This window comes from Engystomops pustulosus, chromosome 7, assembly GCF_040894005.1.
Source record: "Engystomops pustulosus chromosome 7, aEngPut4.maternal, whole genome shotgun sequence".
Lineage (NCBI taxonomy): Eukaryota > Metazoa > Chordata > Amphibia > Anura > Leptodactylidae > Engystomops > Engystomops pustulosus.
The window spans coordinates 168238858-168259878 of NC_092417.1; the positions used below are offsets into that span (position 1 = coordinate 168238858).

Below are 21021 nucleotides of genomic sequence, written 5' to 3' on the forward strand. Positions count from 1 at the left end.
CCAGACCTGCCAATCACACACATCACCCACCTGACACCCAGACCTGCCAATCACACACATCACCCACCTGACACCAGGACCTGCCCATCACACACATCACCCGCCTGACACCCAGACCTGCCCATCACACACATCACCCGCCTGACACCCAGACCTCCCAATCACACACATCACACGATGACACCCGGACCTGCCAATCACACACATCACCCACCTGACACCCAGACCTGCCAATCACACACATCACCCGCCTGACACCCAGACCTGCCAATCACACACATCACCCACCTGACACCAGGACCTGCCCATCACACACATCACCCGCCTGACACCCAGACCTGCCAATCACACACATCACCCACCTGACACCCAGATCTGCCAATCACACACATCACACGATGACACCCAGACATCCCAATCACACACATCACCCACCTGACACCCAGACCTGCCCATCACACACATCACACGATGACACCCAGACCTGCCAATCACACACATTACCCACCTGACACCCAGACCTGCCAATCACACACATATCCCGCCTGACACCCAGACCTGCTAATCACACACATCACCCGCCTGACACTCAGACCTGCTAATCACACACATATCCCGCCTGACACCCAGACCTGCCAATCACACACATCACACGCCTGACACCCAGACCTGCCCATCACACACATCACCCGCCTGACACCCAGACCTGCCCATCACACACATCACCCGCCTGACACCCAGACCTGCCCATCACACACATCACCTGCCTGACACCCAGACCTGCCCATCACACACATCACACGATGACACCCGGACCTGCCAATCACACACATCACCTGCCTGACACCCAGACCTGTCCATCACATACTGGCTAAGGGAGAAACAGGCGAGACGTCATCGGAACCAAGGAACCGACCAATCAGATCATCATCCATACAATGTCATATACAGCTCTCATCGCACATGTAATATTAATATACACTGTAGTAATAAGCGCTACGGACTTGGATAGCTCTATATACGATCTTCTGAAAGGTAAGCATAAATTCTGAAAACCAAAGACAAAGCGCATTACAAAGTTACAGGACTTTTTAATAAACATTGACTGAGCTTTAGTTTCACAAGTCTGGACCGTCCCTTTAAATCGAGGCCATACAGTGTAATGTACAGAGTCTACCACACTGTACAGGTAGCAGCACTGATCACATCTTTAGAGATTTGCTTCTTATGGCTCCAGGGTGTTGGATTTGTTCGGAATTTCCCCTGTGTCATAACTTCCATGAGGTCACTGGCTCTTTAAGGGATCCTCCATGATGACATCTCTCGTGTCTGCTCATTACGTTACAGCAGACGCCTGGGGAGTCATAGCCGGTGCCTGCTGCTGCTGCGGATGGTACCGGTGTCATAGCCGGCTCCTGCTGCGGATGGTACCGGTGTCATAGCCGGTGCCTGCTGCTGCTGTGGATGGTACCGGTGTCATAGCCGGCCCCTGCTGTTGCTGTGGATGGTACCGGTGTCATAGCCTGCGCCTGCTGCTGTGGATGGTACCGGTGTCATAGCCGGCCCCTGCTGCGGATGGTACCGGTGTCATAGCCGGTGCCTGCTGCTGCCGCGGATGGTACCGGTGTCATAGCCTGCGCCTGCTGCTGTGGATGGTACCGGTGTCATAGCCGGCTCCTGCTGCGGATGGTACTGGTGTCATAGCCGGCGCCTGCTGCTGTGGATGGTACCGGTGTCATAGCCGGCCCCTGCTGTTGCTGTGGATGGTACCGGTGTCATAGCCTGCGCCTGCTGCTGTGGATGGTACCGGTGTCATAGCCGGCCCCTGCTGTTGCTGTGGATGGTACCGGTGTCATAACCGCCTCCTGCTGCGGATGGTACTGGTGTCATAGCCGGCGCCTGCTGCTGCTGCGGATGGTACCAGTGTCATAGCCGGCTCCTGCTGCTGCGGATGGTACCGGTGTCATAGCCGGCGCCTGCTGCTGCTGCGGATGGTACCAGTGTCATAGCCGGCTCCTGCTGCGGATGGTACTGGTGTCATAGCCGGCGCCTGCTGCTGCTGCGGATGGTACCGGTGTCATAGCCGGCTCCTGCTGCGGATGGTACCGGTGTCATAGCTGGTGCCTGCTGCTGCTGTGGATGGTACCGGTGTCATAGCCGGCCCCTGCTGTTGCTGTGGATGGTACCGGTGTCATAGCCGGTGCCTGCTGCTGCTGCGGATGGTACCGGTGTCATAGCCTGCGCCTGCTGCTGTGGATGGTACCGGTGTCATAGCCGGCCCCTGCTGCGGATGGTACCGGTGTCATAGCCGGTGCCTGCTGCTGCCACGGATGGTACCGGTGTCATAGCCTGCGCCTGCTGCTGTGGATGGTACCGGTGTCATAGCCGGCTCCTGCTGCGGATGGTACTGGTGTCATAGCCGGCGCCTGCTGCTGTGGATGGTACCGGTGTCATAGCCGGCCCCTGCTGTTGCTGTGGATGGTACCGGTGTCATAGCCTGCGCCTGCTGCTGTGGATGGTACCGGTGTCATAGCCGGCCCCTGCTGTTGCTGTGGATGGTACCGGTGTCATAACCGCCTCCTGCTGCGGATGGTACTGGTGTCATAGCCGGCGCCTGCTGCTGCTGCGGATGGTACCAGTGTCATAGCCGGCTCCTGCTGCTGCTGCTGCGGATGGTACCGGTGTCATAGCCGGCGCCTGCTGCTGCTGCGGATGGTACCAGTGTCATAGCCGGCTCCTGCTGCGGATGGTACTGGTGTCATAGCCGGCGCCTGCTGCTGCTGCGGATGGTACCAGTGTCATAGCCGGCTCCTGCTGCTGCTGCGGATGGTACCGGTGTCATAGCCGGCGCCTGCTGCGGATGGTACCAGTGTCATAGCCGGCGCCTGCTGCGGATGGTACCGGTGTCATAGCCGGCGCCTGCTGCTGCATTATATATTACATGTCTTTTATGTGCATATGAATCTCCCCAGAGTGTGGCTTGTCCTGACTCCTGATGAGTGCGTAGCCCCCTGGCCTTATACACACATGCAGGGGAGGGGGCGCACGGGGTGATGCTACACCTCCATATCACCTGTCCAGTACTGCCACCACCTGGAGACTGTGAAAGTTGGAATTATATTCCAGGATTGTAGCTTCTCCATGTGCAGTGGAGGCGTGTCCTCACACTGCTGTGCACTCACGTCTCTCTAAAGCAATAGTATTCAACTAGAAGCCTGCTCCAGCTTTTACTCAGAGCAGAGGGAAAAATCTATGAAGCGGCTAAGAGCACAGCAAGACTAATACACCAGGATGTGCAATTTTCTAATATTCGATAATAATATATATACAGCAAAACAAGAAATTGTGAAAGTCTAACTGGAAATTTGTATGAAATATTCCCCTTTAAGAATGACCATTGTTATTAGCAGAAGCCAATCAGCTCTGCCCATAGGAATTACTGAGGGACCCAGAGAATTTGGGAGACTTGACCTCGCATCTGTAAAAAGTTTCTGCCCCCCCCCCCCACCACTATATCAGCAGCTCCTGGTCATGTGACTGCGTCCCTGAAGTGTCACTTCTCACCCTTTATCCACGGACGTGTGGGTGTGCCATGTCCGAGCCATCTCCCTGACACCCGAATCTATCTCCTTGACCCCCCCACACTTAGGTGACATGCACTCCCAAGGACACCCTGCTCATTGTGAGAAGGTTACACTAGATTCTACGAAGTCATTCCTTAAAGGGTATCTCCACCTCTGCAGACTATTGCTCCAGTACAACTCTAGTCAAACATACAGAAACTTTGTAGTAGGATTTTGTACACAGCTCTCATGCAGAGCTATGCATCTCTAGTGTAACAGGGTAACTACAAACTTCTGCCCCCTGCTCTCCCCCTCCTGGCCCCAGAGTGCAGGTGCCACTTCTCATCCTTAGATTTAGGGGGCTGACTGCAGAGTGTTTCTGAAGTCTGTTACCGAGGTGATTCAGAAGACTTTTTTTTTTTTTCTTTTGGTTAGTATGATACAGTCTCTTTATGACACACTGTATCGCTTTGTCGTGTACATATTTGCTCTGTATTCTTCTGCCTCTTGGGATCTTATATCAATATTGCATAAAATGGAAAGTTTTAACGTGAAAAGCAAATAAAAACTCCCCGTGACTGAGAAGAAGAGATCGTGCAGTAAAGTCACCGTGCTGACAAATGGCGGGTCACACCCTGAAGTCTCTTAACAATACGATCGTAGCCAGGAACACTGTGACCCAAGTGTGGAGATAAGACATAAATGTCCCATCTGTCACCTTCATGGCTGCCGTTATGTGACCCCCACACCCTGAGCATTGGACCAGAACCAGCACATTGTTACTAGCATTTCTTTTTTATGCATGAATATAGGGATGAATAGCAAGTAGTATAATACTGCCCCCTATGTACAAGAATATAACTACTATAATACTGCCCCCTATGTACAAGAATATAACTACTATAATACTGCCCCCTATGTACAGGAATATAACTACTATAATACTGTCCCCTATGTACAAGAATATAACTACTATAATACTGCCCCCTATGTACAAGAATATAACTACTATAATACTACCCCTATGTACAGGAATATAACTACTATAATACTACTCCCTGTGTACAAGAATATAACTACTATAATACTGCCCCCTATGTACAGGAATATAACTACTATAATACTGCCCCCTATGTACAAGAATATAACTACTATAATACTGCCCCCTATGTACAAGAATATAACTACTATAATACTACCCCTATGTACAGGAATATAACTACTATAATACTACTCCCTGTGTACAAGAATATAACTACTATAATACTGCCCCCTATGTACAGGAATATAACTACTATAATACTGCCTCCTATGTACAAGAATATACTTACTATAATACTGCCCCCTATGTACAGGAATATAACTACTATAATACTGCCCCCTATGTACAGGAATATAACTACTATAATACTGCCCCCTATGTACAGGAATATAACTACTATAATAGTGCCCCCTATGTACAAGAATATAACTACTATAATACTGCCCCCTATGTACAAGAATATAACTACTATAATACTGCCTTCTATGTACAAGAATATAACTACTATAATACTGCCCCCTATGTACAAGAATATAACTACTATAATACTGCCCCCTATGTACAAGAATATAACTACTATAATACTGCCCCCTATGTACAAGAATATAACTACTATAATACTGCCCCCTATGTACAAGAATATAACTACTATAATACTGCCCCCTATGTACAGGAATATAACTGCTATAATACTGCCCCCATGTACAAGAATATAACTACTATAATACTGCCCCCTATGTACAAGAATATAACTACTATAATACTGCCCCCTATGTACAAGAATATAACTACTATAATACTGCCCCCTATGTACAAGAATATAACTACTATAATACTGCCCCCTATGTACAAGAATATAACTACTATAATACTGCCCCCTATGTACAGGAATATAACTGCTATAATACTGCCCCCTATGTACAAGAATATAACTACTATAATACTGCCCCCTATGTACAAGAATATAACTACTATAATACTGCCCCCTATGTACAAGAATATAACTACTATAATACTGCCCCCTATGTACAGGAATATAACTACTATAATACTGCCCCCTATGTACAGGAATATAACTACTATAATAGTGCCCCCTATGTACAAGAATATAACTACTATAATACTGCCCCCTATGTACAAGAATATAACTACTATAATACTGCCTTCTATGTACAAGAATATAACTACTATAATACTGCCCCCTATGTACAAGAATATAACTACTATAATACTGCCCCCTATGTACAAGAATATAACTACTATAATACTGCCCCCTATGTACAAGAATATAACTACTATAATACTGCCCCCTATGTACAAGAATATAACTACTATAATACTGCCCCCTATGTACAGGAATATAACTGCTATAATACTGCCCCCTATGTACAAGAATATAACTACTAAAATACTGCCCCCTATGTACAAGAATATAACTACTATAATACTGCCCCCTATGTACAGGAATATAACTGCTATAATACTGCCCCCTATGTACAAGAATATAACTACTATAATACTGCCCACTATGTACAAGAATATAACTACTATAATACTGCCCCCTATGTACAAGAATATAACTACTATAACACTGCCCCCTATGTACAAGAATATAACTACTATAATACTGCCCACTATGTACAGGAATATAACTACTATAATACTGCCCCCTATGTACAAGAATATAACTACTATAATACTGCCCCCTATGTACAGAAATATAACTACTATAATACTGCCCCCTATGTACAAGAATATAACTACTATAATACTGCCCCCTATGTACAGAAATATAACTACTATAATACTGCCCCCTATGTACAAGAATATAACTACTATAATACTGCCCCCTATGTACAAGAATATAACTACTATAATACTGCCCCCTATGTACAAGAATATAACTACTATAATACTGCCCCCTATGTACAGGAATATAACTACTATAATACTGCCCCTATGTACAAGAATATAACTACTATAATACTGCCCCTATGTACAAGAATATAACTACTATAATACTGCCCCCTATGTACAGGAATATAACTGCTATAATACTGCCCCCTATGTACAAGAATATAACTACTATAATACTGCCCACTATGTACAAGAATATAACTACTATAATACTGCCCCCTATGTACAAGAATATAACTACTATAATACTGCCCACTATGTACAGGAATATAACTACTATAATACTGCCCCCTATGTACAAGAATATAACTACTATAATACTGCCCCCTATGTACAGAAATATAACTACTATAATACTGCCCCCTATGTACAAGAATATAACTACTATAATACTGCCCCCTATGTACAAGAATATAACTACTATAATACTGCCCCCTATGTACAAGAATATAACTACTATAATACTGCCCCCTATGTACAGGAATATAACTACTATAATACTGCCCCCTATGTACAAGAATATAACTACTGTAATAGTGCCCCCTATGTACAAGGATATAACTACTATAATACTGCCCCTATGTACAAGAATATAACTACTATAATACTGCCCCCTATGTACAAGAATATAACTACTATAATACTGCCCCCTATGTACAAGAATATAACTACTATAATACTGCCCCCTATGTACAAGAATATAACTACTATAATACTGCCCCTATGTACAAGAATATAACTACTATAATACTGCTCCCTATGTACAATAATATAACTACTATAATACTGCCCCCTATGTACAAGAATATAACTACTATAATACTGCCCCCTATGTACAGGAATATAACTACTATAATACTGCCCCCTATGTACAGGAATATAACTACTATAATACTGCCCCCTATGTACAAGAATATAACTACTATAATACTGCCCCCTATGTACAGGAATATAACTACTATAATACTGCCCCCTATGTACAAGAATATAACTACTATAATACTGCCCCCTATGTACAAGAATATAACTATAATAAGATAACTTATAATATATGGATAATGATGATAAGTCGCCTTTAGTAACACTTTCAGCTTTTATTGATGAGTTAGGGTATTTTGTGTTACATTTATATTGAATCTTTCCTATTTTTTGCAGGTCCCATTTCATCCTTAATACTAACACCGACAGGGATGAGCAGCAGCTGTGAATAGAAACAGTCAGAGGATGAGATGAGGGGCTTATCCTGAGGGACTGGACAGGCAGTGAATGAATAGGCAGCAGAAGGGCACAAAGCTTCAACAAGACAGTAGCCAGCATACATGGGCACAACTTAGTTGTTACCCAGCATATATGGGCACAGCACAGTGGGTACTCAACATATACGTGCAAAGCTTCAACCAGACAGTACCCATCATATATGGCCACAACTTAGTGGGTACCCAGCATAAATGGGCACTGGCTTAATGAGTACCCAGCATACATGGGCACAGCACAGTGGGCACTCAACATACATGGGCAAGGTTTAATGGGTAAGCAACATACACGGGCAAAGCTTCAATCAGACAGTACCCAGCATGCATGGGCACAACTTATTGGGTACCCAGCATATATAGGCAAAGCTGAAATCAAAAAGTATCCAACCTGCATAGGCAAAGCTTAGTGGGTACTAAGAATACATGGGCATAACCTATCCCAGACTGTAACCAGCATATATGGGCACGCTTAGTGGGTACCCATTATACACGGTCAAAGCTTGAACCAGACAGTGCTCAGAATACATGGGCATGGCTTAGTTGGTACCCAACATACATGGGCAAAGCTTGAATCAGACAGTACCCAGCATACATTGGCACAGCTTAGTGGGTATCCAGCATACATGGGCACAAGTTAATGGGTACTTATGGGCAAAACTTATCCCAGACAATACCTAGATAGTCAGTGAGTGCCCTCTACACATCATACATGGGTAGCTGGGTACTCAATTCCCAGTATAGAGGTCAGACATTTGTGTTCACATTGCCAGGGCACAAACAGCACCTTGACAGAACTCAATATACAAGCAGAGCACAGAGATCCCTGGTGTACCCAGGCAGAGCGGGCACTGTCATGATAGAGACAAGAAAATGCCCGCCCTACATGCTAGACCTCCAGTACCAGGCTGACAGACACCAACATAGAGCAGCAGTGCCAACCATCACCATGACAGATTGCCCTAATCACCGGCGCCGTACATAGACACAATAACAGCAGCACCTGCAGCAGCGCCACTAATTACTGATTACTCCGCAGCAGCTGTATAATAACACCTAGCGCCATCTGATCACCAGCCACCGGGTACAGCGCCATAGCTGGCATCACACATGTACAGACTTACGTGTCCCGCATGGTCCCCGTCCTTCAAGGATGATACGATGGTCCTGGAGATAAAAGTGGATCCGGTCTTATTGTCCGTTTCCTGGAATATAACGAGATGAGACACAATTATCATTTTGTATCATTAATCGTCCAATCAGGTGAGTTACCAGAAAACTGAACAGAAGGGTCAAAACTGCCGCAGCAGAACTCAGCAGGACCCTAAATACTCCAAAAAAGTCCACCAAGATCCAAACTGCTGCAGCACAGGCCTACCAAAACCAAAGGTCAGCAAGGTCCAAACCACTGAAGCAGACCAAAGCAGAACCAAAATTAATAAAGCAGAGCACAGCAGGATCAAAACTGCCGCAGAGCATGGCAGAACCCAAATTAATGTAGCAGAGCTTAGGAGGACCCAAACATACTACTGCAGCAGAGTTCAGCAGAACCCAAACTACTGCAGCAGAGTTCAGCAGAACCCAAACTACTGCAGCAGAGTTCAGCAGAACCCAAACTACTGCAGCAGAGTTCAGCAGAACCCAAACTACTGCAGCAGAATCCACCAGAACCCAAACTACTGCAGCAGAGTTCACCAGAACCCAAACTACTGCAGCAGAGTTCACCAGAACCCAAACTACTGCAGCAAAGTTCAGCAGAACCCAAACTACTGCAGCAGAGTTCAGCAGAACCCAAACTACTGCAGCAGAGTTCAGCAGAACCCAAACTACTGCAGCAGAGTTCAGCAGAACCCAAACTACTGCAGCAGAGTTCAGCAGAACCCAAACTACTGCAGCAGAGTTCAGCAGAACCCAAACTACTGCAGCAGAGTTCAGCAGAACCCAAACTACTGCAGCAGAATCCACCAGAACCCAAACTACTGCAGCAGAGTTCACCAGAACCCAAACTACTGCAGCAGAGTTCACCAGAACCCAAACTACTGCAGCAGAGTTCAGCAGAACCCAAACTACTGCAGCAGAGTTCAGCAGAACCCAAACTACTGCAGCAGAGTTCAGCAGAACCCAAACTACTGCAGCAGAGTTCAGCAGAACCCAAACTACTGCAGCAGAGTTCAGCAGAACCCAAACTACTGCAGCAGAATCCACCAGAACCCAAACTACTGCAGCAGAGTTCACCAGAACCCAAACTACTGCAGCAGAGTTCACCAGAACCCAAACTACTGCAGCAGAGTTCAGCAGAACCCAAACTACTGCAGCAGAGTTCAGCAGAACCCAAACTACTGCAGCAGAGTTCAGCAGAACCCAAACTACTGCAGCAGAGTTCAGCAGAACCCAAACTACTGCAGCAGAGTTCAGCAGAACCCAAACTACTGCAGCAGAGTTCACCAGAACCCAAACTACTGCAGCAGAGTTCACCAGAACCCAAACTACGGCAGCAGAGTTCAGCAGAACCCAAACTACTTCAGCAGAGTTCAGCAGAACCCAAACTACTGCGACAAAGTCCAGAAGGACCAAAAATACTGATGCAAAGTCCACAAGGAGGTAAAACTACTACAGAGACTAGCAGGACCCAAACAACTGTAGTAGAGGTATGAGGGGCACAAACTATCTCAGCAGCACCAAGCAGGAGTAGTAGTACTCAGGACCCAAATAACAGTTAGACTACCAGAGCAAAGCCTAGAGGAACATGATCCCTACACAGCCCAAATTTACCAAAACAACCCCAGCAGAACAAAAACTACTACAACCAAATCTTCACTATTACCATGTAGCACCCGACAACCGCATAGCTACATACACAGGAAGGTTACAAGTGACGCTGGCTCCTCCCCCTTGTACAATATAATGACCAGACCCCTCCCACTATCAGGTCCATGTTATTACCTTGACGATTTCCTGCTTGGTGACAATGGTGTCATTTCCCACTTTGGTTTCTGTCACCGACTCGTTATGGTAATTGGGTGGCAGATCCTTTAGGGCGACAGCTTCCACCGCTTCTTGTGCTTCCAGCTGGAGAGAACACAGAATGTTACAGATAAGTAACAAGGAACAGCACTAAATCCATTCACTGAATCTGCTGAAATACTCTGTGCTGCTGGGGATCCTGCTTATGGAAACAGGTGACCTCCCGCATGATCTGCACAATCCTCTCCTGAAATACTCTGTGCTGCTGGGGATCCTGCTTATGGCAATATGTGACCTCCCACATGATCTGCACAATCCTCTCCTGAAATACTCTGTGCTGCTGGGGATCCTGCTTATGGCAATATGTGACCTCCCACATGATCTGCACAATCCTCTCCTGAAATATTCTGTGCTGCTGGGGATCCTGCTTATGGCAATATGTGACCTCCCACATGATCTGCACAATCCTCTCCTGAAATACTCTGTGCTGCTGAGGATCCTGCTTATGACATTACGTAACTCTGATCAGCAAAAACATCTCCTGAAATACTCTGTGCTGCTGGGGAACTTACTTATTCCATAATGGAACTCTCAATATGTGACCTCCCACACTACCTGTACAATCCTCTCCTGAAATACTCTGTGCTGCTGGGGATCCTGCTTATGGCAATATGTGACCTCCCACACTACCTGTACAATCCTCTCCTGAAATACTCTGTGCTGCTGGGGATCCTGCTTATGGCAATATGTGACCTCCCGCATGATCTGCACAATCCTCTGCTGAAATACTCTGTGCTGCTGGGGATCCTGCTTATGGCAGTATGTGACCTCCCACACTACATGTACAATCCTCTCCTGAAATACTCTGTGCTGCTGGGGATCCTGCTTATGGCAATATGTGACCTCCCACACTACCTGTACAATCCTCTCCTGAAATACTCTGTGCTGCTGGGGATCCTGCTTATGGCAATATGTGACCTCCCACATGATCTGCACAATCCTCTCCTGAAATACTCTGTGCTGCTGGGGATCCTGCTTATGGCAATATGTGACCTCCCGCATGATCTGCACAATCCTCTGCTGAAATACTCTGTGCTGCTGGGGATCCTGCTTATGGCAATATGTGACCTCCCACATGATCTGCACAATCCTCTGCTGAAATACTCTGTGCTGCTGAGGATCCTGCTTATGACATTACGTAACTCTGATCAGCAAAAACATCTCCTGAAATACTCTGTGCTGCTGGGGAACTTACTTATTCCATAATGGAACTCTCAATATGTGACCTCCCACACTACATGTACAATCCTCTCCTGAAATACTCTGTGCTGCTGGGGATCCTGCTTATGGCAATATGTGACCTCCCACACTACATGTACAATCCTCTGCTGAAATACTCTGTGCTGCTGGGGATCCTGCTTATGGCAATATGTGACCTCCCACACTACCTGTACAATCCTCTCCTGAAATACTCTGTGCTGCTGGGGATCCTGCTTATGGCAATATGTGACCTCCCACACTACCTGTACAATCCTCTCCTGAAATACTCTGTGCTGCTGGGGATCCTGCTTATGGCAATATGTGACCTCCCACATGATCTGCACAATCCTCTGCTGAAATACTCTGTGCTGCTGGGGATCCTGCTTATGGCAATATGTGACCTCCCACACTACCTGTACAATCCTCTCCTGAAATACTCTGTGCTGCTGGGGATCCTGCTTATGGCAATATGTGACCTCCCACATGATCTGCACAATCCTCTGCTGAAATACTCTGTGCTGCTGGGGATCCTGCTTATGGCAATATGTGACCTCCCACACTACATGTACAATCCTCTCCTGAAATACTCTGTGCTGCTGGGGATCCTGCTTATGGCAATATGTGACCTCCCACACTACCTGTACAATCCTCTCCTGAAATACTCTGTGCTGCTGGGGATCCTGCTTATGGCAATATGTGACCTCCCACATGATCTGCACAATCCTCTCCTGAAATACTCTGTGCTGCTGGGGATCCTGCTTATGGCAATATGTGACCTCCCACACTACATGTACAATCCTCTCCTGAAATACTCTGTGCTGCTGGGGATCCTGCTTATGGCAATATGTGACCTCCCACACTACCTGTACAATCCTCTCCTGAAATACTCTGTGCTGCTGGGGATCCTGCTTATGGCAATATGTGACCTCCCACACTACCTGTACAATCCTCTCCTGAAATACTCTGTGCTGCTGGGGATCCTGCTTATGGCAATATGTGACCTCCCACACTACCTGTACAATCCTCTGCTGAAATCCTCTGTGCTGCTGGGGATCCTGCTTATGGCAATATGTGACCTCCCACACTACATGTACAATCCTCTTCTGAAATACTCTGTGCTGCTGGGGATCCTGCTTATGGCAATATGTGACCTCCCACACTACATGTACAATCCTCTTCTGAAATACTCTGTGCTGCTGGGGATCCTGCTTATGGCAATATGTGACCTCCCACACTACATGTACAATCCTCTGCTGAAATACTCTGTGCTGCTGGGGATCCTGCTTATGGCAATATGTGACCTCCCACACTACATGTACAATCCTCTCCTGAAATACTCTGTGCTGCTGGGGATCCTGCTTATGGCAATATGTGACCTCCCACATGATCTGCACAATCCTCTGCTGAAATCCTCTGTGCTGCAGGGACCCTGCTTTTCCCACTATATATCTATAAAGTACACATATCTCTTAAATTACTCTGTGCTGCTGAATGATCCTTTACAATAAGCAATAGTTTCAGCTGAAATCCTCTGTGCTGCTGATAACCCTTCCTCTATTCCTCTCCTATATCCTCTGTGTTGCCGGATCATCAGGGTTTTCATACACCACATCTAGTGGTAATTACGGTTCTCGTTATCCCGGACTCAACATTGTCCGATATTTCCAATATTCCGGTTATTTTTGGGGGGTGAACAGTTCACTTCCGTCTGGATTATTTCATGTAAATTTTAATCGGCCTCCGAACATAAAAGGAGCTGAAATATGCAGAATCTGCGACTCATCCATAATTTATAGACTCAATAACTGCAGTATCTCCCGCATCCTGCAGCTAGTGAGTCATCCCATCAGCGCTCCCATAGGAGACATCACCCAGCTTTCCCAGAACTTCTTCCAGCACTTCACTCCTGTAACCAGACAGAACTGCCCATAATCCTGCTTTCCCAGGAACAGATACTGGAAAAGCTGGGTGATCGCACTCTAAGGGGGCAGGACTGTGATTATTTCAGGGTTGCAGCACTAGGGGTGTGTACTCACACTGCTGTGCTCTGTGCTCCCGGCAGCTACTGTTAGGTATAGTTTCTGGAGAGATGTGTAATCATATCTTTGTGTATATTGTTAGTAGCAGCAGTACTGTGATGTATGGATTTATATTTCAGGGTTGCAGCACTAGGGGTGTGTACTCACACTTCTGTGCTCTGTGCTCCCTGCAGCCAGTGTTAGGTATAGTCCCTGGAGAGATGTATAATAATACCCTTGTGTATTTTGTTAGTAGCAGCAGGATTATGAAATATGCATATATTTAGATTCCAGGATTGTAGCTTCTCTGTGTTTACTGATGGAAGGAGTGCCCTCACACTGTTGTACTCTTAGCTCTCTGCAATTAACTATTCCACACCCCCATCCATTTACTCTGGGTGAGTAGTCTGGTATAATACACTCTGTTTAGAATTCTACACAGGGGGAGGGGCTGTGAATCAGTTCATTGCAGAGAGCTAAGAGCACAGCAGTGTGAGGACAAGTCCCCAATGCAATAGGGGAATCTACAATCCTGGAACATAAATCTACATTTCACAGTCATGTCTCTATTAACATGGACAAAGGTGTGAACAACACCTAACACTGCCTGCAGTTCAATGCAGAGAGCACAGAGCACAGCAGTGTGAGGACACACCAACAGTTCACTTGGGGAAGATAAGTCCCATCCTTGAATATAAATCCATATATCACAGTTCTGCTGCTTCTAAAAACATCCACAAAGGTTTAGATTATACATCTCTCCAGGGACAATACCTAACCCTGGCTGCAGAGAGCACAGCAGTGTGAGGACACAGCCCCTCACACTGAAATATAAATAATCATGAAATATAAATATATATTTTCACAGTCTTATTGCTAGCAACAACACACACAAAGGGATGATTACACAGTTCTCCAGGGACAATACCTAACCCTGGTTGCACAGAGCACAACAGTGTGAGGACACACTCCAGTGGACTAGGAGAACTTACAATCCTGGAATCTAAATCCATATACCACAGTCCTGCTGCTACTAACAACATCTCTCGAGGGACAATACCCAACATTTGCTGCAGAGCTATGAGCACAGCAGTGTGAGGACTCACCTCCAGTGCACTTGGAGAAGCAACAATCCTAGAATATAAATCCATATATCGCAGTCCTGCTGCTACTAAAAACATACACAAAGGTCTGATTACACATTTCTCCAGGGACAATAACTTATACTTGCCTGATCAGAAGTGCCGACTCCAAACACATCCAGAGCTGCATTTCCTTGTTAACCTCTTAGTGTAGATATAATTTGGGTTTAGATATTTTAGCTGACAACAGTTATAGTACTATATACACTACTACGAGCCACTGCTCCCTACCTCCAGGAAAGAACAGAATTCTAGATGCAGCTCTGGTAGGGACTAGAGTATAAGTTATATTATACATGATATAGAAGTTGCTGCCGCCCCTTTAAGGCTCACACGTCCTATTGGCCTTTCCTTTCAGACATTTGATTCGTCTCATGGAAAGAAATGTTGTGATTTTCCGTGCGGTGACTGGCGGCCCCCGTTATTACATCCTCCACGTCTTATATAACGCGCTGCCAAGAAAAAGCTGCGCTGTGGTAACACCGAGGCACGTGATAAAATCAGAGACGAAAAATGTGCGATTCCTGAGACTCCTATAGAAAACCCAAGTCTGGGGAAATCAAAGTGGAGTTAACCCATTAACGGCCTATGCAAAACTAAATTTGCATATTCGTATAGGATTAAAGGGACGGTATCCAATTATCTGGCAATACAATACAATGAAAAGTACTTATATCCAAGGTGGTTTTGATTCTTCCCTCTCTCCAATATCTCTACATTGTGTCGTCGTGAGTTGCAACATCCTTTGTTACATCCAGAGGGTTTGTTACAATGTATCCAGTCTAGACAATGCTTCTGTACTTGTAGGACCAGTGCATGATCAGAGTTCTTCAATCTTCTGGGTAAGGTTGTGCTTACAATGGAGAATATCAAACAGATTATTGGTAAGCGGGGGCGGAACCCTAGTTAGTTCTCATTTCCTGTCCCCGCCCCTGAGGAACTGGAGGTTAGGAAATAGTCCAAAAATCTAGCAAAGAGCACAGAGAAGTGAAGATAGATAATACCCTACAGTCTTAAATCGCCAAAACGCTTCACTATAACAAGTTCCCGGCTATGGGACCCCATGAAGCTTTAGGGCCCCCAGTGTAAAATGTACACCAGACCTCTGGTTATAATCTAAGGTTTATATAATCTAGAAATGGTTGACTATAACCTATGGCTTATACTGGTCTCCTCGTATGTAGAAGAGACTCTGAAGGCATCTACACCCTCTTAGGTTACGCTCCTGCCTGTTATTCTGTCTTACCCCACCACTAATTGGACAGTCCCTTTAAGCAGACTATTTTATCATGTTTTCTAGGAGGACAGAGTATTTTTAAAGGGGCAGTATCAGATATCAGTGTTATGGTTTTACTTTTCTCATAAACAGCGCCACTCTTGACCTCAGGCAGAATCTGGTATTGCAGAATAGGATTTTACCTCTTTCACAGCACTTTCCAGCTTCGTCTGCGTGTCCTCGATCAGATGCTCGACTTCCTCGAACATCTCGTCCAGGCTGTCATGATCTAGATTTTGGAAGGCCAGGAAATTGTCCTCAAAAGCTCCTGCACTATCATCAGTTCCAGGGGTGGCTACTGGAGAGGAGGCAACAAGACCCAGGGTCACAGCCAGGACTATCAGGAGCATTGTGGTGTCACAGCGTCCTCTAGGTCCCAGAAAATCTGCAGAACAAGAATAATTAATAATGCAGAACAAAAAAAAATTGCTTGGATTTTTATACATTTTTTTGCAACCTGAAGTAGGCGGGGCCTGTGTAAATATGCATAAAAGTGGGTGTTATTAGGATGCATTTGGGTTTTTATATCTGATCCTGGGAAAGCTGGGAGCCAGCTAATATTGCAATAACTACAGTACTCCGAGTAGTCTCCTGTTATGTTGTGATTCATCCTCTCCTTATCAGCGAGAATTGTCATTCAGGACTGTGGGAAAGCTGTGTGAATGCTGTAATGGCAGCCACTTTAAAGTCTTAGTGGATACAGTGATCATGTGTTGATGTATTTTGTTTCCATATTTGACTGGAATCAGATAACCCTCCGGGTGAAGCTCTGTGTGCACAGACACTAAGACAACATGAAGTATCAATATGTCGATACAAAGTAACATCCCGAAGAGAGAACAATATCTGCAAGTCACAAGGAGCGCAGCATACAGATATTATATATATATATTCCCTTACATTGTAGACAGGACGCTTTACACAAGTACACATAGCACAAACATGACATTCAACTCATCAAACACGTTACTTACGTTGATAACATGTATACACATGGCTTGTGTCATGTGTATACAGAGCAGGACACAAAGTAAATCAGATTCATACATATAAAGGAGCAAATATACTAAATGTCTCATGTACTTGATACCAGATACACACGTACACATCATATGTAGGACGTATACAGACCCCTATTACTTATGTACAAGCAGGGGTGTAAGTACAGTGGTGGCAGCTCCTATGGGGCCCGTAGTGTCAGCGAGCCCCAGCATCCAGGATATATGTGTGTATATGCTGTATGTCTGTATATGGTATAGTATGTATGTGTGTATTGTATATTGCTGTATGTATATATGGTGTATATATACTGTGTGTGATTGTAACTCACATGTGAGTATACAAATATGTATATTTTTTAAGGGGGTAAGGGGGCCCCCATTCAGAAGTCTGCTATGGGGCCCAGCCTCTTCTAGTTACACCCCTGTGTACAAGTCATAGTACTTTGTATACAGTATACACACTATGACATATACACTCACATGTACATAGCAGGAGGCTCTTATCCTCTTGATAATACAAAGTAACACAAATGACACAACTAAAGTGGACTAAATCCTCACTACACAAGCGGTGATCTGTGATATAATAGCGTATAATACATGGACACAGATATTACACATACATGCACACAGCTATTGCACGGATAGCGCACATACCTGTACACTACTATGACATGTACACACTAAACACTTACCAACACACACTATGACATACATGCCAGCATATATATAGGGCATGTACACTAAACACTATGACGTGTTACCTGCACACGGCTCATACAGTAACATAGTTACCAAACATACAAACACAACTATCACACGTACAAGTATCAATATGTCACACACATGTATACACTGACACTGGATACTAACTACATACAAGTACACACATACACGTAATGCACAAAAGTGCACAAACTCCCGTCACATAAACATACTTACCTATAACATACAGAACTATCACACCCCACCCATTGAAGCAAGTACTCATCATACACACTTATCATGTACATGCACACACCTATCATACACTTACACATACATGCACACACCTATCATACACATACAGAACTGTCACATATACTTACCTACTACATACAGACGTATGATCTATATGCACACCCCCCTGCATTGAAGCAAGTACTAATCCTCTCACATGTTCACGCTTATCACACATACGCCTATACGTATCACACACATGTACACCCCCCCGCTCTTATGATGGTCTCCGCACTAACCTGCAGCCGCTGAAGAGCTGACGATCCAGGATGCAGAATCCCCAGCAGCAGCTCCAGCCTGACAGGCCCCGCCCCCTCATCTGCATACTGAGTCCTGATAGGCTGAACCTAATATTTGAGATCCAGGCGTCACCTGGTGGACAGGAGGACCTGGGGGGAACGTGGGGAGGTTATACACAACACATTCAACGCTATTCAGACATAGCTGAGCCGAACGCATCACAGAACCAATAACACAGACATAATTGTAATTGTGTAAAAAAAAAATTATAAAATCCTACAACTTTCTAATATAATTTATGTAGTGCTTCTTCAATATTTTCAAGATCTCTGCTTGCTGTCAGCAAATGAACGCGGACCTATTTACAACTAGTGGTTGAGAACCCATAGAATATATTAATAATTCTCACAGCAGAGGGTTTGTTACTTTGTATCTCCAGGAGGTTGAGACTGTTACTGTGTTGATAGTTTGTTACAATGTATCGGTACATTTTTCAATTGTACTGTATGTGGGGTATAGTGCAGGTGGTGCTGCAGGAGAGGTCGGACAGGTTTGGGGACAGGTCTGTCCAGAAGATTCTGTGTATTGTGGAAATATGTGCAACGTAATTGGACTGACTAATCCCCCTCCAGGGGCAATAGACCGGTGACTAATAACCACGTCTGGAGACCCCCAATCCTGTGCAGGTGTCCCCCAATACATAAACCCTTCACATCTCTTCTCACAGCTTTATCCTTTCCTGGGAAAGCTGGGTGATGATGAATACAGTGCACTCACACAGCTTTTTCAGACCCTGAATGGAAGACATTTCTATTTATATACAATATATAATAATATATAAAATGTCCAGTTCTCTGCTGATGCATAGTGAGATTGATTTACCATGCAGAGCTCTAGGAAAGTTGGGTTAAGTAGCTTATGGAAGATGTAGTTGTACAGAATGGAATGAAGGTCACAGGCATAGGCACTTCATTCATTGGGACCCCAAGTGAACCCTTAAGTGAAGTGTCTAAAGTGGAACATCCCCTTTAAGATTGGCATGAATATGGCAGAACTACCTGCTATGCTGAGACTTGTAGTTCTGCTATCCATGTCCTCCATGCCAGCCGTTAGGTCTGCACTGGACGGGAAATACAAACAGTTCCCATCCCTCTAAGTACACAAACTATGGCCGGAAATAAAGGGCCACAAACCCCAAAGAGGCCCTGGAGTCTAGAGAAACCATCGCAGGACAAGACCACAACTAATATTATAATACAACCGCACTGTGTGATCACTCCCCTAACGGGTGCACAGGAGGGTCTGCTCCAGACATGGAGGCATCATCAGAGGCTGAGTCATGGACCTGGTCTATCCCCAGGACGGACATGTGCAATCGCTGAGGAACAGGCCAGGGATCATACTGCATTACTATAATATATGGAGATGAGAAAACAAGATGTGCACTCACTATTCTGCTGCTGGTGCAGTCACTGTGTACATACATGACATTACCTATCCTGTACTGATCCTGAGTTACATCCTGTATTATACTCCAGAGCTGCACTCACTATTCTGCTGCTGGTGCAGTCACTGTGTACATACATGACATTACTTATCCTGTACTGATCCTGAGTTACATCCTGTATTATACTCCAGAGCTGCACTCACTATTCTGCTGGTGCAGTCACTGTGTACATACATGACATTACTTATCCTGTACTGATCCTGAGTTACATCCTGTATTATACCCCAGAGCTGCACTCACTATTCTGCTGCTGGTGCAGTCACTGTGTACATTCATGACATTACTTATCCTGTACTGATCCTGAGTTACATCCTGTATTATACTCCAGAGCTGCACTCACTATTCTGCTGCTGGCATTCACTTTATTCCTATATCACATGGCTGTACCTGGAGTAAAAATGATAACATTTCCTCCTCCCTGTACCATTCCTTCTCTCCATGCACAGGGGACTATTCTGATAATTGCAGTCTATGGTGGATCCAGAGAATACAGACATTTCTCATACTAGGGCTATGATACTCCATGTTGTCCTGTACCATTAGGACAATGTAATACAAATCCCAATTCCAGCCATGTGCATGAAATCTCCATTGCCCTTTGTTGCAAGAGATAATTCAATCCAGGTTACAGATAATTGGAAGAACTGAGGCAGAGCGCAGCTCCGGAGGACATGAGTCATGAGTCTGTGTGGTCCTTTTGCAGAGACCTGAAAAGACCTGAAATCCAACCCTCCCTCCAGCACAGACAATGTATGGATGTAAAACTGCTGGCTCAGCAGGTTTATTATGTACAGAGTGCAGGCTCCGCGTATACATACAGTGCTGTGCAAAAGTCTTAGGCA

General features: G+C 45.2%; 1 protein-coding gene across 3 annotated transcripts in view; it reads right to left on the reverse strand.

Moving 5' to 3' along the window:
• The window catches only part of DKK3 (dickkopf WNT signaling pathway inhibitor 3), a 31000-nt gene extending 12241 nt beyond the window's left edge, over window positions 1-18759 (reverse strand). Inside the window, exons 1-4 of one of the 3 annotated variants that reach the window (XM_072118877.1) lie at window positions 18672-18759; window positions 16576-16817; window positions 10716-10841; window positions 8897-8977 (exon numbers count right to left, since the gene is read on the reverse strand). In XM_072118877.1, the coding sequence (XP_071974978.1) occupies window positions 8897-8977; window positions 10716-10841; window positions 16576-16782 (414 nt within the window). In that variant the 5' untranslated portion in view covers window positions 16783-16817; window positions 18672-18759. Of the gene's footprint in view, window positions 1-8896; window positions 8978-10715; window positions 10842-16575; window positions 16818-18375; window positions 18427-18521; window positions 18547-18671 lie in introns of those variants that run through there. The other 2 variants (XM_072118878.1, XM_072118876.1) reach the window with 2 other exon arrangements.
• Window positions 18760-21021: the final 2262 nt, after the last annotated feature.